The 25638-nt window shown below is 34.6% G+C and overlaps 2 protein-coding genes and 1 long non-coding RNA gene across 13 annotated transcripts in view; 2 read left to right on the top strand and 1 right to left on the bottom strand.

The window, feature by feature from the left end:
* Window positions 1-8665, bottom strand: part of LOC133516039 (protein lap4) — a 102517-nt gene extending 93852 nt beyond the window's left edge. For 3 of the 11 annotated variants that reach the window (XM_061848734.1, XM_061848739.1, XM_061848738.1), the window contains exons 1-2: window positions 8343-8664; window positions 5211-5328 (exon numbers count right to left, since the gene is read on the bottom strand). In XM_061848734.1, the coding sequence (XP_061704718.1) occupies window positions 5211-5328; window positions 8343-8501 (277 nt within the window). In that variant the 5' untranslated portion in view covers window positions 8502-8664. Of the gene's footprint in view, window positions 1-5210; window positions 5329-8342 lie in introns of all 11 variants that reach the window. The other 8 variants (XM_061848729.1, XM_061848732.1, XM_061848730.1 and 5 more) reach the window with 3 other exon arrangements.
* A 336-nt stretch (window positions 8666-9001) lies between these two features.
* Window positions 9002-15010, top strand: LOC133516045 (pyrroline-5-carboxylate reductase 3). Its single transcript, XM_061848764.1, has 6 exons — window positions 9002-9539; window positions 9736-9822; window positions 11863-12122; window positions 12664-12885; window positions 13195-13406; window positions 13970-15010. The coding sequence occupies exons 2-6, from the start codon at window positions 9750-9752 to the stop codon at window positions 14031-14033; spliced, it is 831 nt and encodes a 276-aa protein (XP_061704748.1). The 5' UTR covers window positions 9002-9539; window positions 9736-9749; the 3' UTR covers window positions 14034-15010.
* A 1323-nt stretch (window positions 15011-16333) lies between these two features.
* LOC133516052 (uncharacterized) lies at window positions 16334-24196 on the top strand. Its single transcript, XR_009799162.1, has 2 exons — window positions 16334-20088; window positions 22398-24196. It is a non-coding gene; the product is annotated as an uncharacterized LOC133516052 (long non-coding RNA).
* Window positions 24197-25638: the final 1442 nt, after the last annotated feature.

The raw sequence follows: 25638 nt of genomic DNA, 5'->3' as shown, positions 1-25638 counted from the left end.
ATTGAAAAAAAAAAACGTAAAGAATTTGTACTTTAATAATACTTTAAGTTCGACTGACTGTTTCTGAATTAAGGGAATCGGTGCAGTATGCAATAGGTCTTGTTGTTTGGTGTTTGACGGCTAACAGCTGTCTAGACTTACATTTCTAATAATGGCTGGATTTTAATTATTTAGTAGAAAATCAGTGATTTTTGCCAGTTTATGTTTGGCAAAGTTGGCTATGTTGAGCAGATTGACACATTAACACAAGCAATTCAGAACGTTCAGTACAATCTTGATCAATATGATCATCCTATATACGAAACGATACACCGGCCGATTACAGTATTTACAAAATATTTCACCGAAGGCAAGGCTTACCGGCCGCAATGTGGGAAAATTGTTAAAACAATGTGCTCTCAAAATGCAAACTGTTACGTCGGTCTAGCGGAAAAGAACCGAATGCTACGGCGCAAGGGACGGTTTTCGCGCGTAGAATGTTCTTATTTTCTTATTAAGGTACAATAAAATTATTAGAATAGAATAGAATTTGTTTTATTCATAAACACACAAACAGTAATAGACATACATAAAAGAGAATATAGTGAGAATAAAGTGTCACGAAATGAATGTTTGAATAAGTTCTCTGACTACAGATAAACTATTTTTTAAATGCGCGCCCATCAGCTCCAATGCCTACAAGTCCCACAACAAAAGAATTCTTATTTACGCAACGCAACAAAGTACTGAGTTTTGTTAGTGTGTATGGCATGGCGTCATTAAAAGTTAACTGAATAAAAGTCTTTGGTGAGACATATTTTAAAATACACACACCTAAAAAAAACACTCAAGCCTGAGGACCCCCGATGGGTTCGAAACATGTCGCCAATAGCGACGAAAAAAGTCAAGTGATTAGATTACATTTTATTACATTAAGTATTCACTATTTAGGCAATTCATTTTTACCGCATTAAGTGCTCGATTTAGAGCCTCAAGCTTACTTTGGTGAAGTTATTTCTAATTTTTAAAAAGCATAAAATGTAGTGGCCGTAAAATGTACCATTGGTTGCCAGCATTCCCTAGAAAATAATATGCAAATAGCTTTGCTTTATTTTGCAGCTTGCAACGTTCGTATTTTACAAAGAGAAGTATAATTTGCGAGACCTCGCCCGAGGCACGGATCTAAAACGGTATCCGTAACGTTCCGCTGTGCGCTGTGTTCTTTATATCGTAGCTAATTGAACTTTCTTAGGTTAACCGAAAACGTTTTTAAGAAAAATGTAGCATTTAGATAGGCAGTGGTGTGAGTGGTGTTAAGACAGATATGTGCAGTGATTAAGAAACAACACATAGCTCTTTAAAGCCTTGTTACTAATAACAATTTAGTGAATGCCTATATATGAACTAAAACAGTTCGTGGTGTCCAGTGTCCATATAATACCTAGGTGTCAAACAGACTTCCAAGTACGAAGATAACTTAAGCTTATACTATCTTAGGGTAAGGCAAATTAGCTCCTACTTGCCCATAGGTATGTTTTAAGTCATTATTTAATTTCGCTAAATTACTGTAGACTATGCCGTACGTACGCAGTACTTACGTACTACGCATTAAAAGAGTTATATCAGTCACTGGATAAAATTATTTGAGTTATTTCTATATAGGTAAATAAATAAAGAATTTATTTATATTTATGCGGCAACTCCGTGATCGCATTGTCATTAAGTAGGCATTACCTTTTAAACCAAGCTGTTAACTATTTTCATTATAGTTTTAATAAGACGACATCTTATAAAAATATTTATCGTCAAAAATACCTATGAACACTGTGCAATGGACAATATTTTGCCAAGGTATTCATTGGACCGATGTCACACTTGTTGGTCTTGTTCCTCTATTTTTAAACGCCGCACTTATAAACCGGTGCAACGAAATATACTGTGAATGGCAAGGAATGCAGTATTGCCACTTCCTTTTACAACATATATACGTTTAGTGGGTCGGGTAATATAATTCAATACCTGATCAGATCCTATCCTGTACCTGTTAGATGGCAAATTAAGTCGCGTTGACGGTCGGATATTTGAGCCAGTTTTTTCACGTAGGAGATTACCAATGGCGGGTTGAATTGAACACTTTCCTCGGCATTAAGCCTGAAGAAACATAAAAATAAATGCTAAAAGTTCTTATACAATTAAATAAAAGCAATTAGGAAGACTAAACCGATGGCGGTTATAATATGTACCATAAATAGTATTAATAACGAGAAGGTGCTAAGCAGAGATTTGCTGCGTAGAGGCGACCGTCAGCGCGCAGCAAGGTCGATGGAAACCTCATGTGAGCTTGTCATCACTGGACAGGTATAGATAAAATGGAACAGTTCTTCGTTGTTTTATTTAATTCTTTACAACGACACCGCAGGAATTACCTATTGAAATTCAGACAAATTCCAAGTAACTATTAATTTAATTTTCCTGCTTTACAGGATTCCTTGCGACTCATTTCGTTATTTACTCGTAGCGTATGCGAACTAAGTTCAAAAATGCTACCACGAATAAAAGCAGGTCATCAAATTAGTGGCAATTGATCATTTACCTGAGAACCCGAGAACAATCAACAATGTCGATGCTACTACCTACTAATAACGTGTAAACTATGTTTTTATAACCATCAGTGACGTGGTAAGAACTAAGAAAGGAGAAGGACAATTTTCATTGAACGAGCACTATTGTTTTCGCACCTGAGCCGTACCTAACGCTACGTGGAGATATGCGGTGACGCATTAGAAGCACGCGACGTGCATGATTACGTTTCTGAGTGCTTTTTAGGGTTCCGTAGTCAACTAGGAACCCTTATAGTTTCGCCATGTCCGTCTGTCTGTCTGTTCGAGGCTTTGCTCCGTGGTCGTTGTGAGATAATCGCTCCGAAAGAAAATGTCCCCCCCCCCCCCCCCCTCTAACTTTGGACCGTAGGTCCAAAAAAATATGAAAAAAAATCGTGGAAGTAGAGCTGTTTCTGAGTTATCGCAAAAAGTTTTCCCTTCATAGTAAAAAGACTTACTTTAATTAGGTACTGATTATGCAAATTTGCCTATTTGTTTAACTCGCGTGAAAGGTACTGTTTCATCCCTTGGTTAACAATTTACTATACTTTAAGCTCCAGTTTAGCTTATTGTGACGAAAGAGTAACTACGGAACCCTACACTGAGCGTGGCCCGACATGCTCTTGGCCGGTTTTTTTATTTGTTTTTCTATAGTCATAGCCGTCATTATTTATCGGTCTCTAAACTATATAAGTACAGTGAAACAAGGGATAAGTTCGCTTTGTAGAAATGAGGGGTGTTTTTTTTCTTGTTTTGTTTTCTTTTTTGTACAATAAAGTGTTTTATTACCACAGCCATTGACTTATATCTAAGGACGGGCCTTATTAGCAATAACAGCAATAAGCGAGTTGATGTATGTAATGCTAAAATCGGATGAGCATGACGGATGTAAATAATTATTAGGTTCATTATCATTAATTTCGAGTAAGTTGCCCAATTTACTGATTACCTGAGTCAATTTTCAACAGATTGCAAAAGGTAATTAAGAAGGTAGGTATAAGTATGTAGATTGTGACAGTTTTCATTAGGTTCAGATCGCCATAACAGCTAGATAAATAGTTATTATGTGTAACAGGTAGGTACATTATGTAATGTTTAGATAAGAAATCATGCACAACTGCAATTAACCTCGTCACGGTATGCTGGTAACATACCTACCTTTTTGTACAACCGTAAAGTAAACATGGATACTTTTATTTTATTTATTTATTTAATCTTTATTGCACAAGAGAGAAAAAAATCTTACAGTACAAAAGACGGACTTAATGCCACGAGGCATTCTCTACCAGTCAACCTTTGTATAGTTATAGGTAAATTAGGTAATATATTTATTTATACTCGTAATGGGGTAGCCCTAGGAAGTGACAATGGGCTGTTGAAATCCAAGGTAGGTAAAGCGGTGAAGGGAAGCCCCATCCCTCAACCAAGGCCAGAATTCGCACCACTTAAAAAATCCAAGGACCAGTAGTATGTGATGATAAAAAAAACATATATTTTTATAATATTCAAAGGTTGATTTGACTGAATAAAAAAGTTTACTTTTAAATTTTTTCTGCATTATTCTAAATGTCCTTTTTAGGGTTCCGTAGCCAAATGGCAAAAAACGGAACCCTTATAGATTCGTCATGTCCGTCTGTCTGTCCGATTGTCACAGCCACTTTTTTCCGAAACTATAAGAGCTATACTGTTCAAACTTGGTAAGTAGATGTATTCTATGAACCGCATTAAGATGTATACACAAAAATAGAAAAAAAAAACAATAAAATTAGGGGGTTCCCCATACTTAAAACTGAAACTTAAAAAATCTTTTTTCATCAAACCCTACGTGTGGGGTATCTATGGATAGGTATTTAAAAATGATATTGAGGTTCCTAATATAATTTTTTTCTAAACTGAATAGTTTGCGCGGGAGACACTTCCAAAGTGGTAAAATGTGTGCCCCCCCCCCCCCCCCCGTAACTTCTAAAATAACACAATGAAAAATCTAAAAAAATATATGATATACATTGCCATGCAAACTTCCACCGAAAATTGGTTTGAATACTTTGAATGAGATCTAGTAAGTAGTTTTTTTAATACGTCATAAAATAAAATAAAAAAATTTCATCAAACCCATACGTGTGGGGTATCTATGGATAGGTCTACAAAAATGATATTTAGGTTCCTAATATCATTTTTTTCTAAACTGAATAGTTTGCGCGAGAGACACTTCCAAAGTGAAAAAATGTGTGTCCCCCCCCCTGTAACTTCTAAAATAACAGAATGAAAAATCTAAAAAAAATATATGATATACATTACCATGCAAACTCCCACCGAAAATTGGTTTGAACGAGATCTAGTAAGTAGTTTTTTTAAATACGTCATAAATGGTACGGAACCCTTCATGGGCGAGTCCGACTCGCACTTGGCCGCTTTTTTCAAAGATATGATGCTATAATTTAAGCTAGAAGTTCCATCCATCAAAAGGTATGTTGCTGCTTACATTACACTCATGTAACCAAAAAAAGAAAAAAGGTATTGAGCTGATAGTTAATTAAAAATAAATAGTTTTCCCATAATTAAATAATACCAAGGTGCGAAGCTGTCCAATGAAGTTTGTGTCCATAGCCTAAGATTAATATTAGTACTTACCATTTCTGGAGACGTCTAGTTCCACTAAATTCTCAAAGTTCTGTATGTCTGGCGGGAGTTTATGTATTTCATTGTCACTAAGCCCTAATCTTCTTAGCCGATGAAGTCTGAAGAAATTCTGTAACAAAAATATGGTAGGTAACACAGATTGATAACATTTTTAATCTATTTAAATTGTGTTGTAAAAAAACAAACAAATAAGTAGCACATTAGTTTAAGAAAATATGTCTCTATTCAGCAATTGTTAAAATAAATAAAAAATACATATTTGTAACTTGTTGTTTTAGGTTGACAACACAAGTATAGGCACATAATATATTTCCTCATTATGACAATAACAACTCAAATTGCCTGCTATATGAGAACTAGGTCTAGAACACCTGTTTATAATTACTACCATGAACTATATTTTCATATCCAATACCAGTTTCTTCAATTGTTAAATTATATTATGAGGAACTAGAAAATGTCATTATGAGACACTAGAAGATGAACTCTATCAAAGTCAAGTGAGAGTAATATTTTTTTTTGTTAAACCTAAAAGTCACATTTTACAATTAATTAAAAGGGCACAATTGTAGCAATTTGTTAGAAAAAGAGTTGCAATAGGTTCTGCAAACTTACTTGATGACTGCTTATGGCAACGGCTTCTCCCTAACATAAAAATGACCAGTTTATTTAAATGACATAAAATAAGGATTTGAAGAGTTACCCAGGGGAATATAACCATAGAAAGGTTACCTATTGCATACTGAAATATTGTGTCTGATGTTTCATTTGCAAAATTTACTTAGTCAGGACATAAGTTCTGTCACAAAGGTTTGACTGATAAAATGTAATACAAAGCTTTTAATAATAAAATATAGCCATAATTTAGAAGCTTGTTTTATTTTTATTATTTGATTTAAACATTATTGCACAATACATGAAAGTACAAATGGTGGACTTAATGCCAGAAGGCATTCTCTACCAGTCAACCATGGGCTAAACCAAAAGACTGAGATGGTCAAACAGGTTAAAATTAAAAAGATTTTAATACAAGACCATATAACAAACAAAAACTAAATAAGCCATTTATTTCTGGTAAACTACTTATCTAACATGTTATTTAAAAAAAAAATCTTAAACCTAGGTTACACCAGAACCCTCATTGGAGGTGCAGGCCTAGACCATTATAATATGATATTTTAAATAAATAATATATACAGAATAAATAAATATACATACATAAATATATAATATACCCATTGTGAAACATCATGACGCCCATAATTGAAACTTGTCAAATGGGTACTTGCACAACATGCACTTGAAAGTTAATTTGTTCTGAGCCTGCCTAATGGAGAGAGGAAGATTATTCCATAGCCGAATTGCCTGGATGGTGAAGGAATAAGACATAAACCCATATGCCGGGGGACAATGAGTTTGAGGCTTCGGGAGGTATGGAGATCTTGTTTTGTACTTATCAAAACTTAATATAGAAGAGGATGCTGGTTCGATTACAGCCTGGGGCACCGGATGCCTTGGTCACACAACAAATTCTAGTTCTAATACTTCTAATAGTATTAATATAATTTGTTTTAAATTCAGGTCACAATTTTATTTACAATTTATATTCTTTTGAATACAAAAAGGAGTAAAAATCAGTGTCACATTAATAAAAAAAAAACCATTTTGTATGTAACTACTTTATATGTCCAACAGGTCTGTACCAGCATTTAGTTTTCAGACAAGTCTTTACTTAAGATATCATGCTTGGATTTGACTCAGACACGCATATTTGGTAATACATATACAGTAGCAATAACGTCAGTCCAATTCACATGAAATATATATTTAAAAAAAGATTAAAGACCCTGCTTTTGCGTTATGCAAGATTCAAGCATGTTAAAGAGAATAATAAATAAATAGTGATCAAAATTACCGTAAACAAGTAACAGTTGTTCGTTTTTTTTATATATTTTATATGACTTTCTGAATATGACCTAGAACTATGCAAAACTGTGGCAGCAAATAACGATTTCTAACGATATGCATAAATAATAAGGAATCTGTACCCATAACTTTTTTATCAATACACACCTTTGTGATAGACTTACAACCTGAGTAAGTACATTTGACCAAAGACAATTTTTTAACCAAAAACTATCAGATTCTTAGAAGGGTGACCAATGTTACCTAGCCTAACCCAATGACAATACAGAATGTCTTTAACAAACCTTTAGAAAAATTAATGGTATTTGAAACATATTTAAAAAAAGATCCTACTCCTGCTTCCTTATCACATAAGCACTTCTAATATCTACTGACTTCTCAATGTGACTGTCCAAGGCCCAGGCTTAGGGGCCCAGGCAACCTAGCACCGGTTTTGAGATAGAGAAGGGGCCCCCTACATTCCATGTGCCATACAAAGTGCCTAGGGGCCCTAAGTCTAAATCTGGGCCTGGTGACTTAATTCAATTTCTAAACAAACCAGCAAATTCTAAAATGATTATTTTAAAATTTTTACTACAAAAACCTCTGATATGATTATAAATTAGCTATTAATAGTTAATAACATAAATTTATAACAGAACCATAATACTAGGGTGCTTCAAATAAATAACACAGTAGGTACTGTATTTTAACATAACTTTCCTGTACTGTAATGTTAGATCAAAATTAATAAATTACATCTAATGTTTCTAGAAATCAATCTACTTTTAAGTTAATTTATATGCCCAATGTACTAAAACAGACATTTTTATATTCATATTCAGGCTTTTGTCAAGAGCATGGAACAAGTTAAGGGAACAAAATGTTATTAACAAGGTTCATGTCAACAATTACAATTATTTAAAGTAACAGATTGAATAACTTCATTTGTTTAATTATGCAAAACAGCTGCTGCGCAGAATAAATTTGTTGCTGGTTTGTTTACCAAGTCAAAATTACCAGGTGAATATGTATAAAATTGTGTGAAAACAAATTTTAGAAAAGGTTTTATGAGTATAATGCAGCAAAATACCACGGCTTTTTTTACAACCCGTAGTAAAACAAGCAACAGTAAGTTGTAATCGTTGTAATATTATTTACAGTTCAGTGATAAGGTGAACGCCCACGATCTTATATTTTAGGTTACAGAAAACAAACCTTCGGTAAATCCCTTATGTGGTTCGCATCCAAAAAAAGTTCCTCTAAACTCCTGGAATACCGCAAAATATCTTCGGGTACTGTTGGCAACGAGCAGTGCCGCTTGTCTACACATTCCACTTGGCGATTACATTTGAACAAAGGTATACATCGAAACATGTTGATCACTACACTTCAAACAAACTATGTAATGTTAAATCACTTTCACGACACATATTTGAGCACTTTTCAATTTCGATATTATTTCAGCATTTTCGTTTGATAACGATATCAAAATAATCCATAAAAATATACTCGCACCTCACCCTAGAAAACGAAGCCACAAACTATCAATGTTGCCAGTGACAGTTTTCAGTTCAGATTTGATGACGATGTCGTTTGGTATAGTGCTAATGAATGAAACTTAAGATTAAGGAACTTTATAACATCAAAAACAGAATAATAATGTTAACTTAAAATTAAGTACAGTAAGTGTAATCTATATAATATAAGATATCATAGCGGTGAGATATTTTTATTTTATTTACAATGGCAGCACCAAGAATTAAAAAGTATTTAATGTACTACCATAATAACGCATGGCCGTGCGGTCGTAAAGGCATTGTTGTGCTTCTGTCAGTGAGATAGAAGTATACTTCTGATCATAGATCATAGTGAGTATTATATGCTTTGCTTAAGATCGTCAAATTTATGTTCATGACAAGATAAGCATTTTTGACATTTAGCCTAATTTATGGAGCTCTGTAAATTAAATAGTTTTATAAATAAATGCAATATTAGTCTGTGAACATATATTACGATTTTATCAGGATTTCATCGGTGTGTACAAGATGGCTGTATATTATATTATTATGTGACAGTTAATTATTGACGTTGACAGATTTGACAGAAGTGAGAAGTCAAGCAGATGACTGTATTGAGTTGAGTAATTGACGAGAAATCTCTGAAATCAAAGAAAAGAATCTTTGAAATCTGAACGATGTTCTTTTCGTTGATGGAAATCAAAATAAGGAGTATAACTGGATTGAGAATCTAAATTCCTACAGAATACTTGCTACACAGTTTACAAAGATGCGAGTGGATAGATTTTGATTTTTATGCAGAAATATAACTCTTCTCAACTCAACATACACTCGTGTTAAAACTTTTTGTTTAGGAAACTATCAACTCTACATTTTGACTAACTATAATATTGCGGTAAGCAGGGTGTAATTTTTTTGCGTTAAATTACTCTGAAGTCATTTTATTCCAAGCTGCAATACTTTAAATAAACAATTTTTTACTTTTATTTCATAATGTTGAATGCCAATATGTTAGAAGCACATGTCATTATAGTATAATGGCATCTTCTAATTCTAGAGAGTAACTATTATTGCACCACCATATGTTACAGATTAATCTCCGAGGATGTCGTTCAACCTTGGATTTATTGGTGGTGGCAATATGTCAACTGCTATAGTCAAAGGCATTTTGAAAACTGGTAAGTTCTCTTTAAATATATAATGCTTTTCTGCTTATAGTTGATTACATTTTATGAATGCTTTGTATTTAACATTTTAATGTCAATTTGCATGTATCATATGCTCCATTATTCTACCCCAGTGGTTCCCAAAGCTGACTGGGCTCTGACCCATCTAAGAAAAACTGCCATTTTTGGGGCCCAAGTCTTGGATGTCTTAGAAACGGGAAATAAAATATTGGTAATGCTTAGAGTTTCTAGTAGTTTCAGGGCCCACTTAATATGTGCTTGTGACCCATCAATAGGTCCCAACTAGTGTTTTCGGAACCGGTATTCTTTTTGAGAACCGGGAATTTCGGTACTTTTGTATTACGGAACCGGGATTTCCCGGTTTTTTCGGTATTTTCGGTTCTTGCTAGTTTTTGTCATAGAAAACAAGGGTTATGCTTCAAAAGTAAACTAAAATTCTGTATTCAAGTAACTTTAATTCGAAATTTTTTCTTCTATTTTCTGTTCTCATACCTAGTAGTAGGTAATTATATATAAATCAGACTATAATTAATCATAGTGTTATGTTATTGTTAGGTACTAAAGTAAGTATTTACTGTCAATTAAAGGGTAAAAATAAGGCAGTCATCTTAGATTCCTTAACATTTAGAATTATCTTAAACATTTTTAAAGAAAACAAAATTAAACTATTTTCTATTCTCATACCTAGTAGTAAGTAATTATATATAAATCAGACTATTGTCAATCACAGTGTTATTCTTAGGATCTTAAGTATTTACTGTCAATAAAATGGTCAAAATTAGGTAGTCATTTTAAATTCCTTAAACATTTAGAATTATGTTAAACATTTTTCAAAAGCAACAAAATTAAACTATTTTCTATTCTCATACCTAGTAGTAAGTTATTATATATAAATCAGACTATAATCAATCACAGTGTTTTCGTTAGGTTCTTAAGTAAGTGTTAACTGTCAATAAAATGGTAAAAATTAGCCAGTCACCTGAGATTCCTTAAATATTTATAAATATCTTAAACATTTTTCAAAGAAAACAAAATTAAACTTTTTTACCAAAAAATATTTAAAAATAATATCTCTTTCCGAGTACCTACCTATTCATAAAATATGGCGTATATACTTACTTTCCTTCCTAGCAACAGCGAGCGAGTGTAGGTAGTTATTGGTAATATCGAGCGCACCATTAATTTCGCGCGTTATTTATTTTAACGCTGAATTATTCACGTTAGTTTTGAATGTTTGAATAGTAGAAAGTGTGGAAAATTAAAGTAAGAGTAAATAAGTAAATAGTAGTGTGAATCGCTTAATAAAAATAAAATTCCCGAAAGTACCGAAAGAACCGGGAATCAAATTTGGTTTCCCGGTTCCATTTTACTGACAAAAGAACCGGGAATTCCCGGTACTTTCGAGACCGGGATTTCCCGGTTCTGAACCCTAGTCCCAACCCATAGTTTGGGAAATGTTGTTCTACTCAATCATCATGCATGAATGACAGCTGTAACAGCTGCTGGGAAACAAGTTTAATAGATTTTTAGTTTTATAGGACTTCTAAAAAAGTTAATTTTTACCTTGCTTAGTAATTAACTTTAGTTTATATGGTTAATTTTTAGTATAATATTATTATTTTATTTGATACACTAGCTCTTGGAGTTGATGTGTGTATATTGCAGCGCTTATGTTTATTTTGCATTTTTTAAAGTTCTAAAATGTGTATCTAGTCTATTTTTTAAAGTGTTCATGGACAGTGCACTAACAACAGTTTCTGGTAGAGAGTTTCACACATTTACTATACAATGTACTTATAATTTCAATAATAAGGTCAGTTTGAGTTTAAATTCCAAATCTAAATGTGCAACAACATGATGAACAATTGACTGCATTTTTCAACTAAGCTAATAAGGGTGCTTATTTCAAACTTTAGTTTACCTACCTTTACTGGTCTAGTTACAGTTCCTTACAGTAAAAAAATAATGGCTGCTATGTGTCAGGAGCAATATTTATAAGATGTTGCTGTTAATAAAATATTCTGTTTACAGACACACACTCACCATCAAAGATATGGGTATCAGGACCGCGCTTGAATAACCTGAAGCACTGGAGTGACCTAGGTGCTAATATTACAAACAAAAATGGTGAAGTATTCTGTAACTGTGATGTGATATTTTTGGGTGTTAAGCCAGGCATGCTTGAAGGCGCTGTCAATGACTGTCTCCAAACATTAACTACAACTATGTCCTGTAAAAAGGTGCTTTTTGTTTCAATGTTGGCCGGGATAACTATTGGGGACTTGCAAAAGGTTTGTGTGTAGATATATTATTTAAATAATTATCATTAATTAGTGATTTAAAACCATGACTATTTATATACTTATATTTTGTAATCTTTGCCACTCTCAAAAGTAAGAGCTAACAATAGCTCAAATTATAAATTCTGCTTAGCTGGCTGGCATGTCAATAATTGCCATAACTATGTATACAAATCTCAAACTTTATTCTTTGAAATAAGGTAAAAAGTGTATATATGTTTATAACTTTGCCTGTACATAAATATTAGAAACATTGCCATTAATTCTAAACTAGACAAATTGACCAAGCATGAAATTTCTAATTTGTGTTGTGTTCTGCATCTACTTGTGTTGGGTAATTAACTATGTTATAGGTAACCATTTTTATGGAATGTTAATGCATATTAAGCTATCGACAACTCCAATTTTAAACCAATAATAATCAAAATTTTACTCACTATAATTAGTCTGTGTATGTCCTTATAAATTATTAATATTAAATTATTTTCACTTTTCAAGTTACATGTAAAAAAACAATTATATTTACTTTCAGGCTTTGAAGCAACTCTCCAAAGATGTGAGTGTAATACGGATAATGCCCAATACTCCAATGACTGTGGGGGAAGGTGCCTGTTTGTACACACCGGATGACAGTGTGACGGAAGACCAGTGTATTCTGGTGGAGAGGCTGCTCAGAAATTGTGGCATGTGTGAGAGGGTGCCAGAATCTCTGATAGATTCCTTAGGCGCCTTAACAGGCTGTGGACCTGCATTTGTAAGTGCACTGTCTTGTTGCCCCATAAATTATTAACCATGTCCATGTGTGACTATGATTTTATAATTTCATGGGTTTTATAATTTCCAGTTATAAATTCTCTTAGTGTCACAAATTTGGTATAAATACGTGACAATCCTATGCTACTCCGGTGTGTGAGCGAGACAGGGCTATGCTCGTATATGGCGGTGTTACGCTCGCATACCAAAACGGCGTGTGATCCACATCCCAAGTAAAGATCACATAATGTTACATGATGCTCAATTACATTGTTTCCTACTTTTCACACTTGTCATTAACTTGTTCCAGGTATACATAATAATCGAAGCACTAGCAGATGGCGCAGTGAAGCAGGGCGTTCCTCGCGCATTAGCGTTACGCTTTGCGGCCCAAATGGTGGCCGGCAGCGGTAAAATGGTCTTACAGTCTGGGAAACACCCGGGGCTGCTGAAAGATGAAGTCTGCTCTCCTGGAGGCTCTACTATCTGTGGAGTTACTGCGCTTGAGGAAGGCAAAATAAGGTAATGTAATTTTTTTACAAATCTGTAAAGAATTCATAGATTTATCGTGATAATGAGGATATATTTTTTAACATATTCAATGCCAGCGCGAGCTACACGCTACGAGCTTAGCTGATAACAATGGAAAAACCGTATGTAGCGAAAAGTCACTATGAACAGAGAAACCGCCTAGCGGGTTGCTGGCAGTGAATGCGTTATAAGAAAATAAAATTCAACCAAGCTCTACTACTATGTATTTTCTATAACTTTTATAACAGAGAATTCAGGATAGTGTAGTAGCTAAAAACATTTATAATTTTTAGTCTCATAAGATTAAATCCTTAGAGCCTTAGGCAAGTACTAAAACTTCTTTACCTTCATAGGTCAGATCCAATTTGTATATTTACTACACTAATATCTGCCTATGATTTTATATCTCTGGTTGCTTAGAATATTGCGAATTTATGTGCTTTGTGTATACACAATAAAGTCAATTTTTGCATTTAGAGTATAGACATTTCATACCGTGTTTATCTATTCTGTTAACATTTAACAATTGTTCAAACATGTTAATTTATTTCCAGGGCCACTTTGATCAATGCTGTACAGGCCTCTACGCTGAGAAATAAGGAGTTGGGAAAGAAGTAGGAAAAGAGTCAGGCAACAACTTGAACTTTATTATACTTAAGTAGAAAATTTAGATAAGAATGTACACTATATTTTTTATTCAATTGAGAAACTAGGTTATTTAGAATGGTTAGCCCTAGCCGGCAATACAACACGATAATTAACTATTTTAGTGCCAAGTTCCTTAATTCTTGCCAACGGTTTTAGGCAGCGAAAGCGATAACAATTATTTTTCTCAAACATGTGTAATTGTATTCCCGACATGTTTGTGTTGTTGTGTCTAAGCATCGTCATTTTTAAGTAAAACTCGAATCTATAGCTGCTAGCTATAAGAATCCTTTAATTGGCTTTCCATATTTTATTCATTGGCGCTATTTTGTACATAGCTGTTGGATCTCCGTAACTAAAATAAATATTAGGCTGCAAAACATCATGTTACTGGCGCTTTAGCCAAGACGTGCCAGCCGTGGATTTCCAACAGGGGTACAAAATTGCCTGCCTGGGGCGGCAGTGACCATGCATTGCGCCATATAAGTTGAGCTTGAAGTGCTTGATAGCATTGTTGGTTTTGTGTTACGAAAAGGGCTGCCTTTTATATTAATTTATTACTCTACTGGTAATTTCCTATTTCTCAGCCTTTGCTTTATGTAGCTTAGAATAGGTACACATTAATTGGGTAAATGTAGGAATCTACTTCAGGCTAATGGCTTAGTTTTCCGGCTACTATACTATGCAGGGGGGTCACCTCTCTCTGCAACTGACGGTACTATTGTTGTAACTTGGTAACTGTTGGAAATAATCCTACAGCCCACTATCCTATTAACATATGTGAGATCTAGTCATTCATTATGGTAAATTTGGTTACCGAAAGTATTTGCATGATTACCTCAATTTATTTTTAACCAGTACGTACTGTATAAATAACTACATGACTAACATGACAATTGCACATGTGAAAGATCTGAAAAAAAGTGATTATACTTTGTTTGTGATGTTTATTCTTTTATTATTTTCTATTATGGATATAGTGCTATATTTAGTATATAATCTCAGTAGTTTGTGCGACTGCGGGTTGAGTGCAAGTCAAATTTTTAGTAGGTATTTTGATTATTAAATTAATAAAGCGTGGTCGTGCCAGATAGCATCCACCCAGCACGAACCCGACCTCTATGTCACCTTGCCTAAACCGTATAAGATTTTTTTTATACAAGTCAGAAAATTACATTTATTTTGTAGTATTTTGACTGTAAATTTAACCACTTTAGTCATAAAATAAAGCGTGGTCGTACTCAAATTCAAATAAAGCGTGTCACAGTGCTTAAACCGTATGAGTATATTTTTTTTAATAGGTACAAGTACAAAAAAGTACATTATTTTCGTGAATTTTTACCGCAAAATACAAAATCTTCCGTGAGCGTGCTGTTTAAAATTTGAATGTAATTAAGGTATCGAACATCGATACATTAGTAGGATTTATAGGGAGGTTATGATATGGATGTAGATAAAATTTGTTATAGTTCTTCACTATGTAAGTTGGGTAACAAGTTACAGTTAATTCGCTCGTTATTGTCCGTACATGTAATGGCGCGAGCGAGATGCGCGGTCGAATGTTAACAAAATGAAATTATTTCAATATCATTTTGATGTCTAAATGTAAGTTTGAATTGGCCTCCTCAGTTTAGTATCCTAGCGTTTTTTACAAAGAAATTGTGTTTAGTAATTGAATTAATTACCTATATGACTATTTAGACTTAACAAAGGGACATGCACATCAAACGCATATACATCATAAAGTGTATATTTCTAATAACACTTAATTTCACATGACATGATATTCGTCGTAGGTAAGTGATAAAGCGACAATCAAACAAAAGACCAAATATACCAGAACTTGACCCAATGACGTTAAACAGTGAAATTTGACGTTGTTAATGTTTTTGTCATTGGTTAATATCATTTTTCTGCATGGACGGTGCAAAAACGATTCATAATCACTGCAGATAGCTGATGTAGCCATAATCCCTCATGTCGTCATACCTACATACGGTGCCGGTAAAATAATAAGCTTCATTCAACATTTCTTCATATCAGCACCAAAATATATCTTCCTCGATGTTACTTTAGGTGTATACGGATGATACGGATGCATACACACTGATTTTCTTCTAAAAAGGAAGAGCGAGGCTCGCCGGGCAAGGCCTACACTGATGTCTATACTTTTATGCCTCGGCATGTCCAACATCGGGAGATCATCACAATCATCATCGCTTTCTGCCTTGATGCAGCTCAACTTTCGAAAACGGTGGCGGACAATGTTCAGGTTTGGGCTCACCGTGGAACGGATACTTGGTAATCTGCGCAGAAAAGACACCTTCTTTTTTGTTCCATTTCCTTTGGTTTTGTTCGAACTGCTCGCGGCTTCTTCCGTCGTGATTTTTTTCGAAAAGTTTTTTTCTGCTTCGATATTTACATATTTTTTATCACTCATCACTATTGCCTCGGCAAGAACATTTTTACGTGGATTTAATTCTTCAGGCGGAGTACTTGGAAGTGATGATCTCCAGCTTAACTGACAGCTTGATTGAGTACCTACCTACTGTATCTACAACGCAAGCTTGCGATAAGATAGGATTTCGATAGCAGTGATTATGTTATGATTTATATATGTAGCTTTATGGAGTGTTTTGTCACAACACAACCATAGCTATTAAATGCTTTCTTTTGGTAGATCCTTAGGTATTGTCCACTTACATATTCAAGCCTGTTACTTTTTTTTTAACAATGACTCAGTTTGACCTGTTTTAGTTTTGAGGACTAAGACTAAAAAATAAGAAATAAGTTGGTATCTCGTGAACCAGACGTTTTTCACCGACATATTAAACAACTTGTTTACATAAAAACCTCAAAAAATTAATACCAAATACCATAGGTACATACATACCATTCGGGACAGCCCCACAATTTTCAGCTACTCTGGGCTCTAGTTTTGTATGGAATATCTCGCTGCTTTTTTCGGGACGTCATCATGGTTGGTCTCATGGGGAAATGGGTTCAATTACCATCTTCTTCACTTTTGGTAATTTTTTGTCAATAATGGTTGGAATTGGTACAATCGATGCCCTATTGGCCCTATTTATTATTATTGGGGTGTTGTGGGCCTTTGGGTGCCACGTCGACCAAGCAGTGATCTACTGTGACGGCCCTTCAAAGTTCAAGAAATTACAGATTAGAATAAGGGCAGAAATATACAGACAGGGCCATAATAAAGGTATAAGTGCAATCCATGCATGAGAGGAGGGCTAAACCGAGGGCCGATCTTTGAATTTCGAGCTGTCTCTGAAAATCTGTGGAAAAAGATGAAATGCTACCTACTCGTATTTTTGAAATACGAGCGATAAAAAATTTCAATTTTATGAGTAGAATTTAAATGTCCCATACACATGGTCCTACTTACTTACTCAGTGGTAGCCGCCAAAGTCACAGAGGTTGTTATGGTGGTGGTCATCGGGTCATAGACTCAGCGGCAAGCGGCCGCAAGTCTATTCTATACTACTGATAGTGCGTTCTTGTGTATGTGATAGTGAAGCCAAAAATATGTTTTTATGTCCATGTGAAAATAGCCGTGAAACTTTTGTCATATGCGATTATTTTCGATTAGGTACTCGCCTTCGATTTCGAGCGCTCGAATTTCAAAAATTGGGCTGTGGCCGCCTGTACCTAGCAGCAGCAAATATACTTATGTACAGGCTAAGTATATTTTAAATTATTAATACATAGTTCTTCGGTACCTACTTAGAGTAACAGGTAATACTTACTTTACTCTTTGAACAGGTAAATATCTTAGTGACAAATTCGATTGCAACCTTGAGCCCAGGAACCGTGACGTTTTACCTTGTAATCGCAGCCCGGTGGTGGACTTCCGATGTCCAAAATCGACGTCAAGGAGAGGCATTCGAATTTCAAAAATCTGATCTTGATTTGATAATATTATCCGTGCACCTCACTCACATTTGTATATTTGTGTAGAAAAGAAGTAAAAAAGTTATTTTTTTTCCAAAACAATACGCTTTCATTTTTAATTATAAAAAGTATTAACAGCATGAATCTTTCAGAAACGGGTTTTTTATATTTTTTACGCCATTTTAGCACGTTTTTTAATAACACATAGGTACGAAAAGTAAGTAAAATAGTAAAGGAACGGTTTCGCCAAAAAGTACGGTTTTGGACGGGGTACATTTTTAGTACGTATGCTCCTCAAAAAGTACGTAAAATTGTACTTACTAAAAAGTGGCAACGCTGATATTTATGCACTCGAAATGAATTGATAGTTAATCAAGATCAGATGTTTTAAGCTCGAATGACCGTACTTTACCTATTATCTATACGACACCCACTTCAAAAGGAAATTGACACAACAGTTTCGTAATATTTTTATGGGTTACCGTTACCACGGCAAATCATTACAGTTTTTCCGATGATTCCTTTACCAAGCAAGCTACATAGGTAGAGATAGGTAAGGTAATACTTACGGATAGAACTTTATGTGAATCAGAGACTAGTCATTAGATATTCCTAGTACGGTTTAGTTTTTTTTTATTTATACCATGACGGTGGCAAACAAGCATACGGCCCGCCTGATGGTAAGCAGTCACCGCAGCCTATGGACGCCTGCAACTCCAGAGGTGTTACATGCGCGTTGCCGACCCTTTAAAAACCTGTACACTCCTTTATTGAAGAACCCCATACTGTAGACCCTCGGGAAAACCTCGGAAGGGAGCTCATTAGTTATTTCAGCAATATGAAAAGTATGCATTTAGTTTACTGTAGGTTATGTTGTTATTCGTATCGTAATAATGTGGAACCTCGCAAACTCGAAAACTTTTTTAAGATGAATAAAAAGGTAAGTATAAGAACCATTTTAAGTCTATACCCTCGAATCTATAATACGAAAAGTCGTTAACACGATTTTTTTTTCGTTTTACTTCAGATTCGTGCTACCGAGGTTCCACTGTACCAGTAGGTATATCGTCAAAAACGTATCAAATTATTACCGAGTTATTTGGGTAAAACTGCTTATGCTGCTCATGTGAAACATTGCTTCGTAACAAACGTAGGCACTCGACGCCTAGCATGTTTGAAACCCATAAGGTTTTATGCCTGCGTGACGGAATTTAGTGCACTTAAGTAATTAACACAATTTTATTTTAAGTTCCTACCAGTAAAACAACGCGGCCCGTGCCCGTGGATCTGTTCTTGAAATAGCGTACCTATTGCTATTAAATTGAAAACGTATTGCGGTGCCAATCGCTTTGGCGCCAAATGTTAATCACTATTAAATCAAGTTCCTATTGAAAGGCTGTTTGAAAATTTGATTCATCTATTGGAATTGTGTACAGCCTGTGCAGAGATAAATGACCTCCCCTGCATAGAAATTTGTTTGCAGGGGGGCGGGTCTACTATATCTGCAGCTGGCTGTTAGGTACATGAGTAAAACATTAGGTTTGCGCTTATTCATTTCATGTATACTTACTGAAATTAATGATATTTAATTTGAATTTAAATTATATTCTATTTCGATTTGTTGTTTTGCTGAATGCATATCACAGTACTCGGTATTTCTCAGTAGACTACGTCGTAAGGGCGTGAGTAATAGCAAGGTTGGTTTGTTCTCATTTTCCAACGTGTGACGTATAAGTTTTGAAGGTCTAACTGTCTCGGTTTTTTATTTAGTTTTTCTTATAAGCATAAGAGAGACGGCACAAAAGTATTGTGTAGGCAGCCTGCGCGGGCGTTCACGTCATGACTGCTTACGTGATTAAGAACGCATTTTGTCTCGGACTGTAATATAATTCCTAATGTTACTTGATCTTGCCATACGTTACAACTGTGGGTAATCGGTGATTATACTTATACTGGTTAGTCTGAGGCCAACCAAGCGCTCGTTAATCGTGAACACCAGGCCAGTTTTCCTCGTCGGCGCGGCAGTTAGTAATAATGCTTCAACACTGGAACTAACACGGATTTATTATTTTCCAACTACTTGAAACGTGAAGGTGAAACTTATTGAATTGAAAAGGTATTGTAACTATTCTGAATAACCTTCGATTTTTTTCGCCTGCTAGTCAGTCGTCCACTAATCAAACATGCACTTGGGAAATTGGAAATCATGTGACGATTGTTTTGTAGCTTTATCCAGGTGCATGATTACCTGCAATACCCATTGATGATTTTTTTGTAAATAATTATTTGCATTGTTTAACTGGTTATATTGTTTTTTTTTTTAATTGAATTAGTTGAAAATGTTTACGATGTTTTCGCCGGTGATGCTATACGAAGCATTAATTACCTATATTTTGAGCTATTTATAGTAAGTTATTAATAACTACTTATTTGTCTATCTCAAAATCTGTCTTTTGTCACACGTTAATAATCTAATTAACAGAATTATGAGTATTCTGTATATCATAGTTCTCATAACATAGTTCTTTACTTATATATATATATATATAGGTAGCTAATGTATTTTGTAAATTATTTACTTGTATATTTTTCCAGATGTTCATAGTTATGAAAGAAGTCTAAAAAAGAAATAATCGTTGTCATAAAGATAGTAATATTATTCTACCTATCACTATATGTCAAGATACAGAATTTTCCCCTTTATTTATATTGTGAATACCTAAATTTTGCTTTGAGCATATAATGTGCTATTTTCCAAGAACTAGGTGTGACTAACATTGCTATCTCTTTATCAATAAGATAAAACGCCAACATGTGATAATACGAATATGTGATAGTGATAATAACGGCTATATTGGAATAGCAAATTAAATACCTAAATTTATTTTAATGACTAGAAGCCTTTTAAAGTGTAGATTATATTATAGTTTAGATAAGGTGTGTAATTTAAAGCGACGGTTTGTGTAATTTTAGTTTAAAGCGGACGTGATGGGATTGTGTTTGTCGTTCGACTGCGGGGACTGTGACGTGTGTTGTAACCCTTGCTGCCTGGCGCTGAGTGCTTGTTGCCTGGTGCCCTGCCTGTGCCCTAACGCGTGCGGGCAGCAGCAGCAGCCGCCACAGACAGTCCACGTCCACCACCCGCCGGTAGTGGTCGAGCAGCCGCCGCCGCCGCCCGGAAGCTACCCGTACCCACCGCCTCCGCCAGGCGCGTACCCCGGGTACCCACCCCCTGGTGGCTATCCACATCCGCAGTACCAAGGCTACCCTCCGCAGCCTCAGCCTATGTATAGGTGAAAATTGGGAGAAATAATTAAGGTGAGTCATTGCACTTGTGCGCGCACTTTTCGTTTAGTGGACGACTGTTACGCATTTTATACGCGGGATGCTGGGAAAATTTTGAATAATCTATTTAACTCTAAAAATCTCATTGAGTAATATTGTAGAACCAATTATCCAAATTTATGTGGCTATATTGTATTAACAATACAAAGTAAATGTGTGAAATCATCTCATGAATAGTGACTGTGAATGTAGTGGCCACAAACATGGAGTGCAATATTGATACCTACTTAGTAAAACAGTGCGCAGTTTAAGAGGCCTTATTCCTACAGACGAGCGTATTTTGTAAAATGCTTCCTTTTTCATTCAAGATTACGACGTAACTATTAGTATTTATTCAAAAACTGGTAACGTATTTAAATAATCATTTCCTAAACTAGGGGCTTGAACAGTTAAAATTTTTTTTTTTCTTTTAAACCTCTTTTTTAATGAGCTTTCTTGGGAGTCTTTTTCAAACGCTCTAAGGAATAAGGGCTCTTAAGGTAATGCAGCGAGCGTTAAACAATGTGACAAGTTGCACCTTGGTCCGGTTTTCACCTTGACACTTTGTTTTTGTCACGAGTTTGCTTTTTGTTGTTTTGTCGTATATTTTACTAGTAGAACAGGTTTTGTGTGGCTATAATTATAAGGCATAATCAAATTAAGCTAAGATATCATCATAAACGTAACTACGAGTAATTACATCAATTAAATATGCTTTTGTAGAGTTTGTAGTATGCCTTTGTAAGATTAACTATTAGGCCTATGTCAAATGAAAGATAACAAGCAAGCTAATCTGTTTTAACTAATTTTATATGCAAAGAGAACCAGTGCCCAATTTAAAAAATAATCTGGTTCTTACTATAGGCAGATATAGTTGACGACATATAATTTGCACCGATCTCTCGAACAACTTGTAAGTACCATTAAATCATGTAGGTAAGTTTTGTATGTAGGTACTTGTCAATATTTTCAAAATCAGAGAATGCTTCTCCGTGTTCATTTCACGAAGGTATTCATTTTAGTTTACAGGCTTTGCGGAAAATAACGATAGCATGAAGTTTTTAAGGTCACACTCAATGAAACGATTTTATTTGTTTCCAGTATGGGCTGCAACATCTCGTGCCGGCCTTGCTGCTGCTGCTGCATCCCGTGCCTGTGCTGCGACTGCTGCGCGGAGCCGCCCCCGCCCACCACCGTCAACGTGGTGCACCACCACGTGCCCGCGCCCGTCACCGTCGTGCACCAGCCGCCGCCACCCTACGCCAGATAGTACTTACTAATACGAAACACTATCATTTATGGCTTTTACAGACAGTTGACAAAACACTAAATATATATTACAAAGTTAGTTAAGAAAACACCGTTACTTTGTGGTGATTATTTCAAAGCGGACTGACGCGTTGTGTTCGTTTGTATTTTTATTTCTGTGCTCTTTTGGCTTGAGAGGAATACAAACAGTCGATGATCACAGTCGATTAAGTGCAATAGGTGCATTGTTTTTGAAATAAGTCATAGTTACTTGGTTGGTTGGTCTTTACCAAACGAATTAAAAGTAATAGTAAAGAAAGGTTAAGAAAATGAAACGAAACAATGGCGAGAATTATAACTATGTAGTATTTAAAATGGAGTTATACCAAGTATATTTGTTTTAATGAATTTCCGATACTCTAACTAACAATATTCACTAAAATAAATACCCCGTTTTAAATAGTAGTTAATACAAAATGATTATGTTATCTTGAACGCGTAAATTACGGGAATGTTAATTTATTTCTTCAGCAAAATTGTGCCCTACTTCAACCCTGTACAGTTTTGTTTTTACCTTAGTATTACCTTATATACTTAGGTACCTACCGGATGTCTATTTTTTTCTGATAATGAGCCTAATCATATCAATGCTATTATCTATGAAAATTAGAATTACATATGGTTAGTGATGAGATATACGATTTCTTTATATGGGGTCATCCATTAATTACATCACACGTTTAGGGAGAGGGTCAAGAAAATGTGTCATGTTGTGACAAGGGGGAGAGGGGGAGTCACAAACTTTGTGATGTCACTTATATTCGCTGTACAGTAAAATTTTCTTTCCTAATTGGTCTTGTGTTATAAAATTACTAATATTAACAAAAAATGTGACGTCACAACAGGGGGAGGGGTAAAAAAACCTAGAAAAACGTAATTAATTGAAGACCCCTTTTTTAACAAGTTAATGATATATTTCCGCTGTTATCTTACATTTATTTTGCAAAAATAAACTGTTGAAGTAGAAATATCAACGAACGCATTTATTATACTTTATTTTATGTATCAGTAGCAAATACCAAAAAGATCTGCACATGACTTCACTACTACAGCGCATATTATAGAGTCATGTCGTGCGGACTGCATAAAGCATATGATTGACGGAATGAGAGGAACGGCCCAATTCGAACAATGCTTACCTATATATAAGATGTCACACCGTTATGATACTGATCTGTCACTGTCAAGTGACATTTCTTCAACCAAAAATGACACTTGACACTTGGCTTGACCCAACAGCAAAGACGTCTTGTACGTGTTGATTTTTCTTAGTTTTAATTTTATCTTTGTAATTGTTTAAGTACCTATCAACTTTTGTATGTACTTATTAGTTAAATTAAATTCCTTTTTTATTCTTACGGTTAGAATAGAAAAGAACTAAATAGACATTTAGTATGGTAAAAAGGTATTTCCTAATTTATGTTATGTATAATTTGTATATATGAACAAAAGTCAGTTGTATTAATGCATTTTCATTCATTTTAGTTTACAAGCCTCGAGTTTATGCTTGTATAATGTAATATATGTATAAGTGTAAATAATATTAAGGAAAATTTATAAAATAATAAGAAAAAATAAATCTATTATTTAGATTCATGTATAAATTGCTACAGGCTTTCCTAATTTACTTTCAATGTGCAATATAAAAAAAAAAAACAGTTTGGTTAACATAAATTCCGGTCTGTCCTTCTGTCTGTGTGTCAGGCGGGCTCTATCTCAGAAACCGTTATAGATAGACTGTTTGTGTTTTTCTATTGCCGCTATAAAACAAATAATAATAATAAACAAGATTAAAATTTGAGGGATGTATGGGAGCCCCATACAAAAAACCTGATTATCGGGTGTGTTTAAGAAGATGTAGACAGTTGCAATTTACTAAATTGAGTACCTATTGGTATAGCCGCTATAACAACAAACAAGAGAAAAATGAAGTAGGGCCAATACAAGCAACTTATTATATGTTTTTTAGGGTTCCGTAGCCTAATGGCAAAAAACGGAACGCTTATAGATTCGTCATGTCCGTCTGTCTGTCCGTTTATGTCACAGCCACTTTTTTCCGAAACTAAAGAACTATACTGTTCAAACTTGGTAAGTAGATGTATTCTATGAACCGCATTAAGATTTTCACACAAAAATAGAAAAAAAAAAACAATAAATTTTGGGGGTTTCCCCATACTTAGAACTGAAGCTCAAATTTTTTTTTCATCAAACCCATACGTGTGGGGTATCTATGGATAGGTCTTCGAATGATATTGAGGTTTCTAATATTTATTTTTTCTAAACTGAATAGTTTGCGCGAGAGACACTTCCAAAGTGGTAAAATGTGTCCCGCCCCCTCTGTAACTTCTAAAATAACAGAATGATAAAACTAAAAAAAATATATGATATACATTACCATGCAAACTTCCACCGAAAATTGGTTTGAACGAGATCTAGTAAGTAGTTTTTTTTAATACGTCATAAATGGCACGAAACTCTTCATGGGCAAGTCCGACTCGCACTTGGCCGCTTTTTTTTATCGGTATAACAGTTAAACATACAAACCTTACAAACTTAAATATACTTAGGTATGATAGTACCTAAAGAAAAAAAGCCGGCCAAGTGCGTGTAGGACCATACGTAATGGAGGGTTTTAATCATAACATCATAACCTTTATACGATACAATAAAAGACATGCTCTCTGGTAACCCCGCATTGCGTTTTGGCATTTTTATTATATGAAGATTTAGTAGGTACACTGTTGCTATTTAATTGTACAGTTGTTAAATATAAATGTAGCACTGTAGTTTTGGAGTAAAAGCCAAATGAAGTTGGGATTGAGCATCGCACCATTTTTCCAGTAAACAAGAGATTGGAGAAATTAGTACTCACGATTTTATTCTCAAATAAGGAGTGGTTCGGAAAATAAGTAGCAGCACCTTATGTGGATTTTTGTTTGGTAATTTTTAAGTAGTGCAATTTTCTATAGTAATTTTTAGCTACTATTCATTAAATTGTATAGAATAGTATATTCATATAATATTGTAAACCTAC

This window comes from Cydia pomonella, chromosome 3 (assembly GCF_033807575.1).
Source record: "Cydia pomonella isolate Wapato2018A chromosome 3, ilCydPomo1, whole genome shotgun sequence".
NCBI classification, from domain to species: Eukaryota; Metazoa; Arthropoda; class Insecta; order Lepidoptera; family Tortricidae; genus Cydia; species Cydia pomonella.
The sequence above is the reverse complement of the archived record's forward strand: the minus strand, read 5'-3'. Positions and strand labels throughout refer to the sequence as shown.

Coding starts and splice junctions, on each gene's coding strand:
- LOC133516045 (XM_061848764.1), top strand. CDS start 9,750: ATGTCGTTCAACCTTGGATTTATTGGTGGTGGCAATATGTCAACTGCT. Junction 12,886..13,194: donor CAGGCTGTGGACCTGCATTT/GTAAGTGCACTG, acceptor AACTTGTTCCAG/GTATACATAATAATCGAAGC. Junction 13,407..13,969: donor CTTGAGGAAGGCAAAATAAG/GTAATGTAATTT, acceptor ATTTATTTCCAG/GGCCACTTTGATCAATGCTG.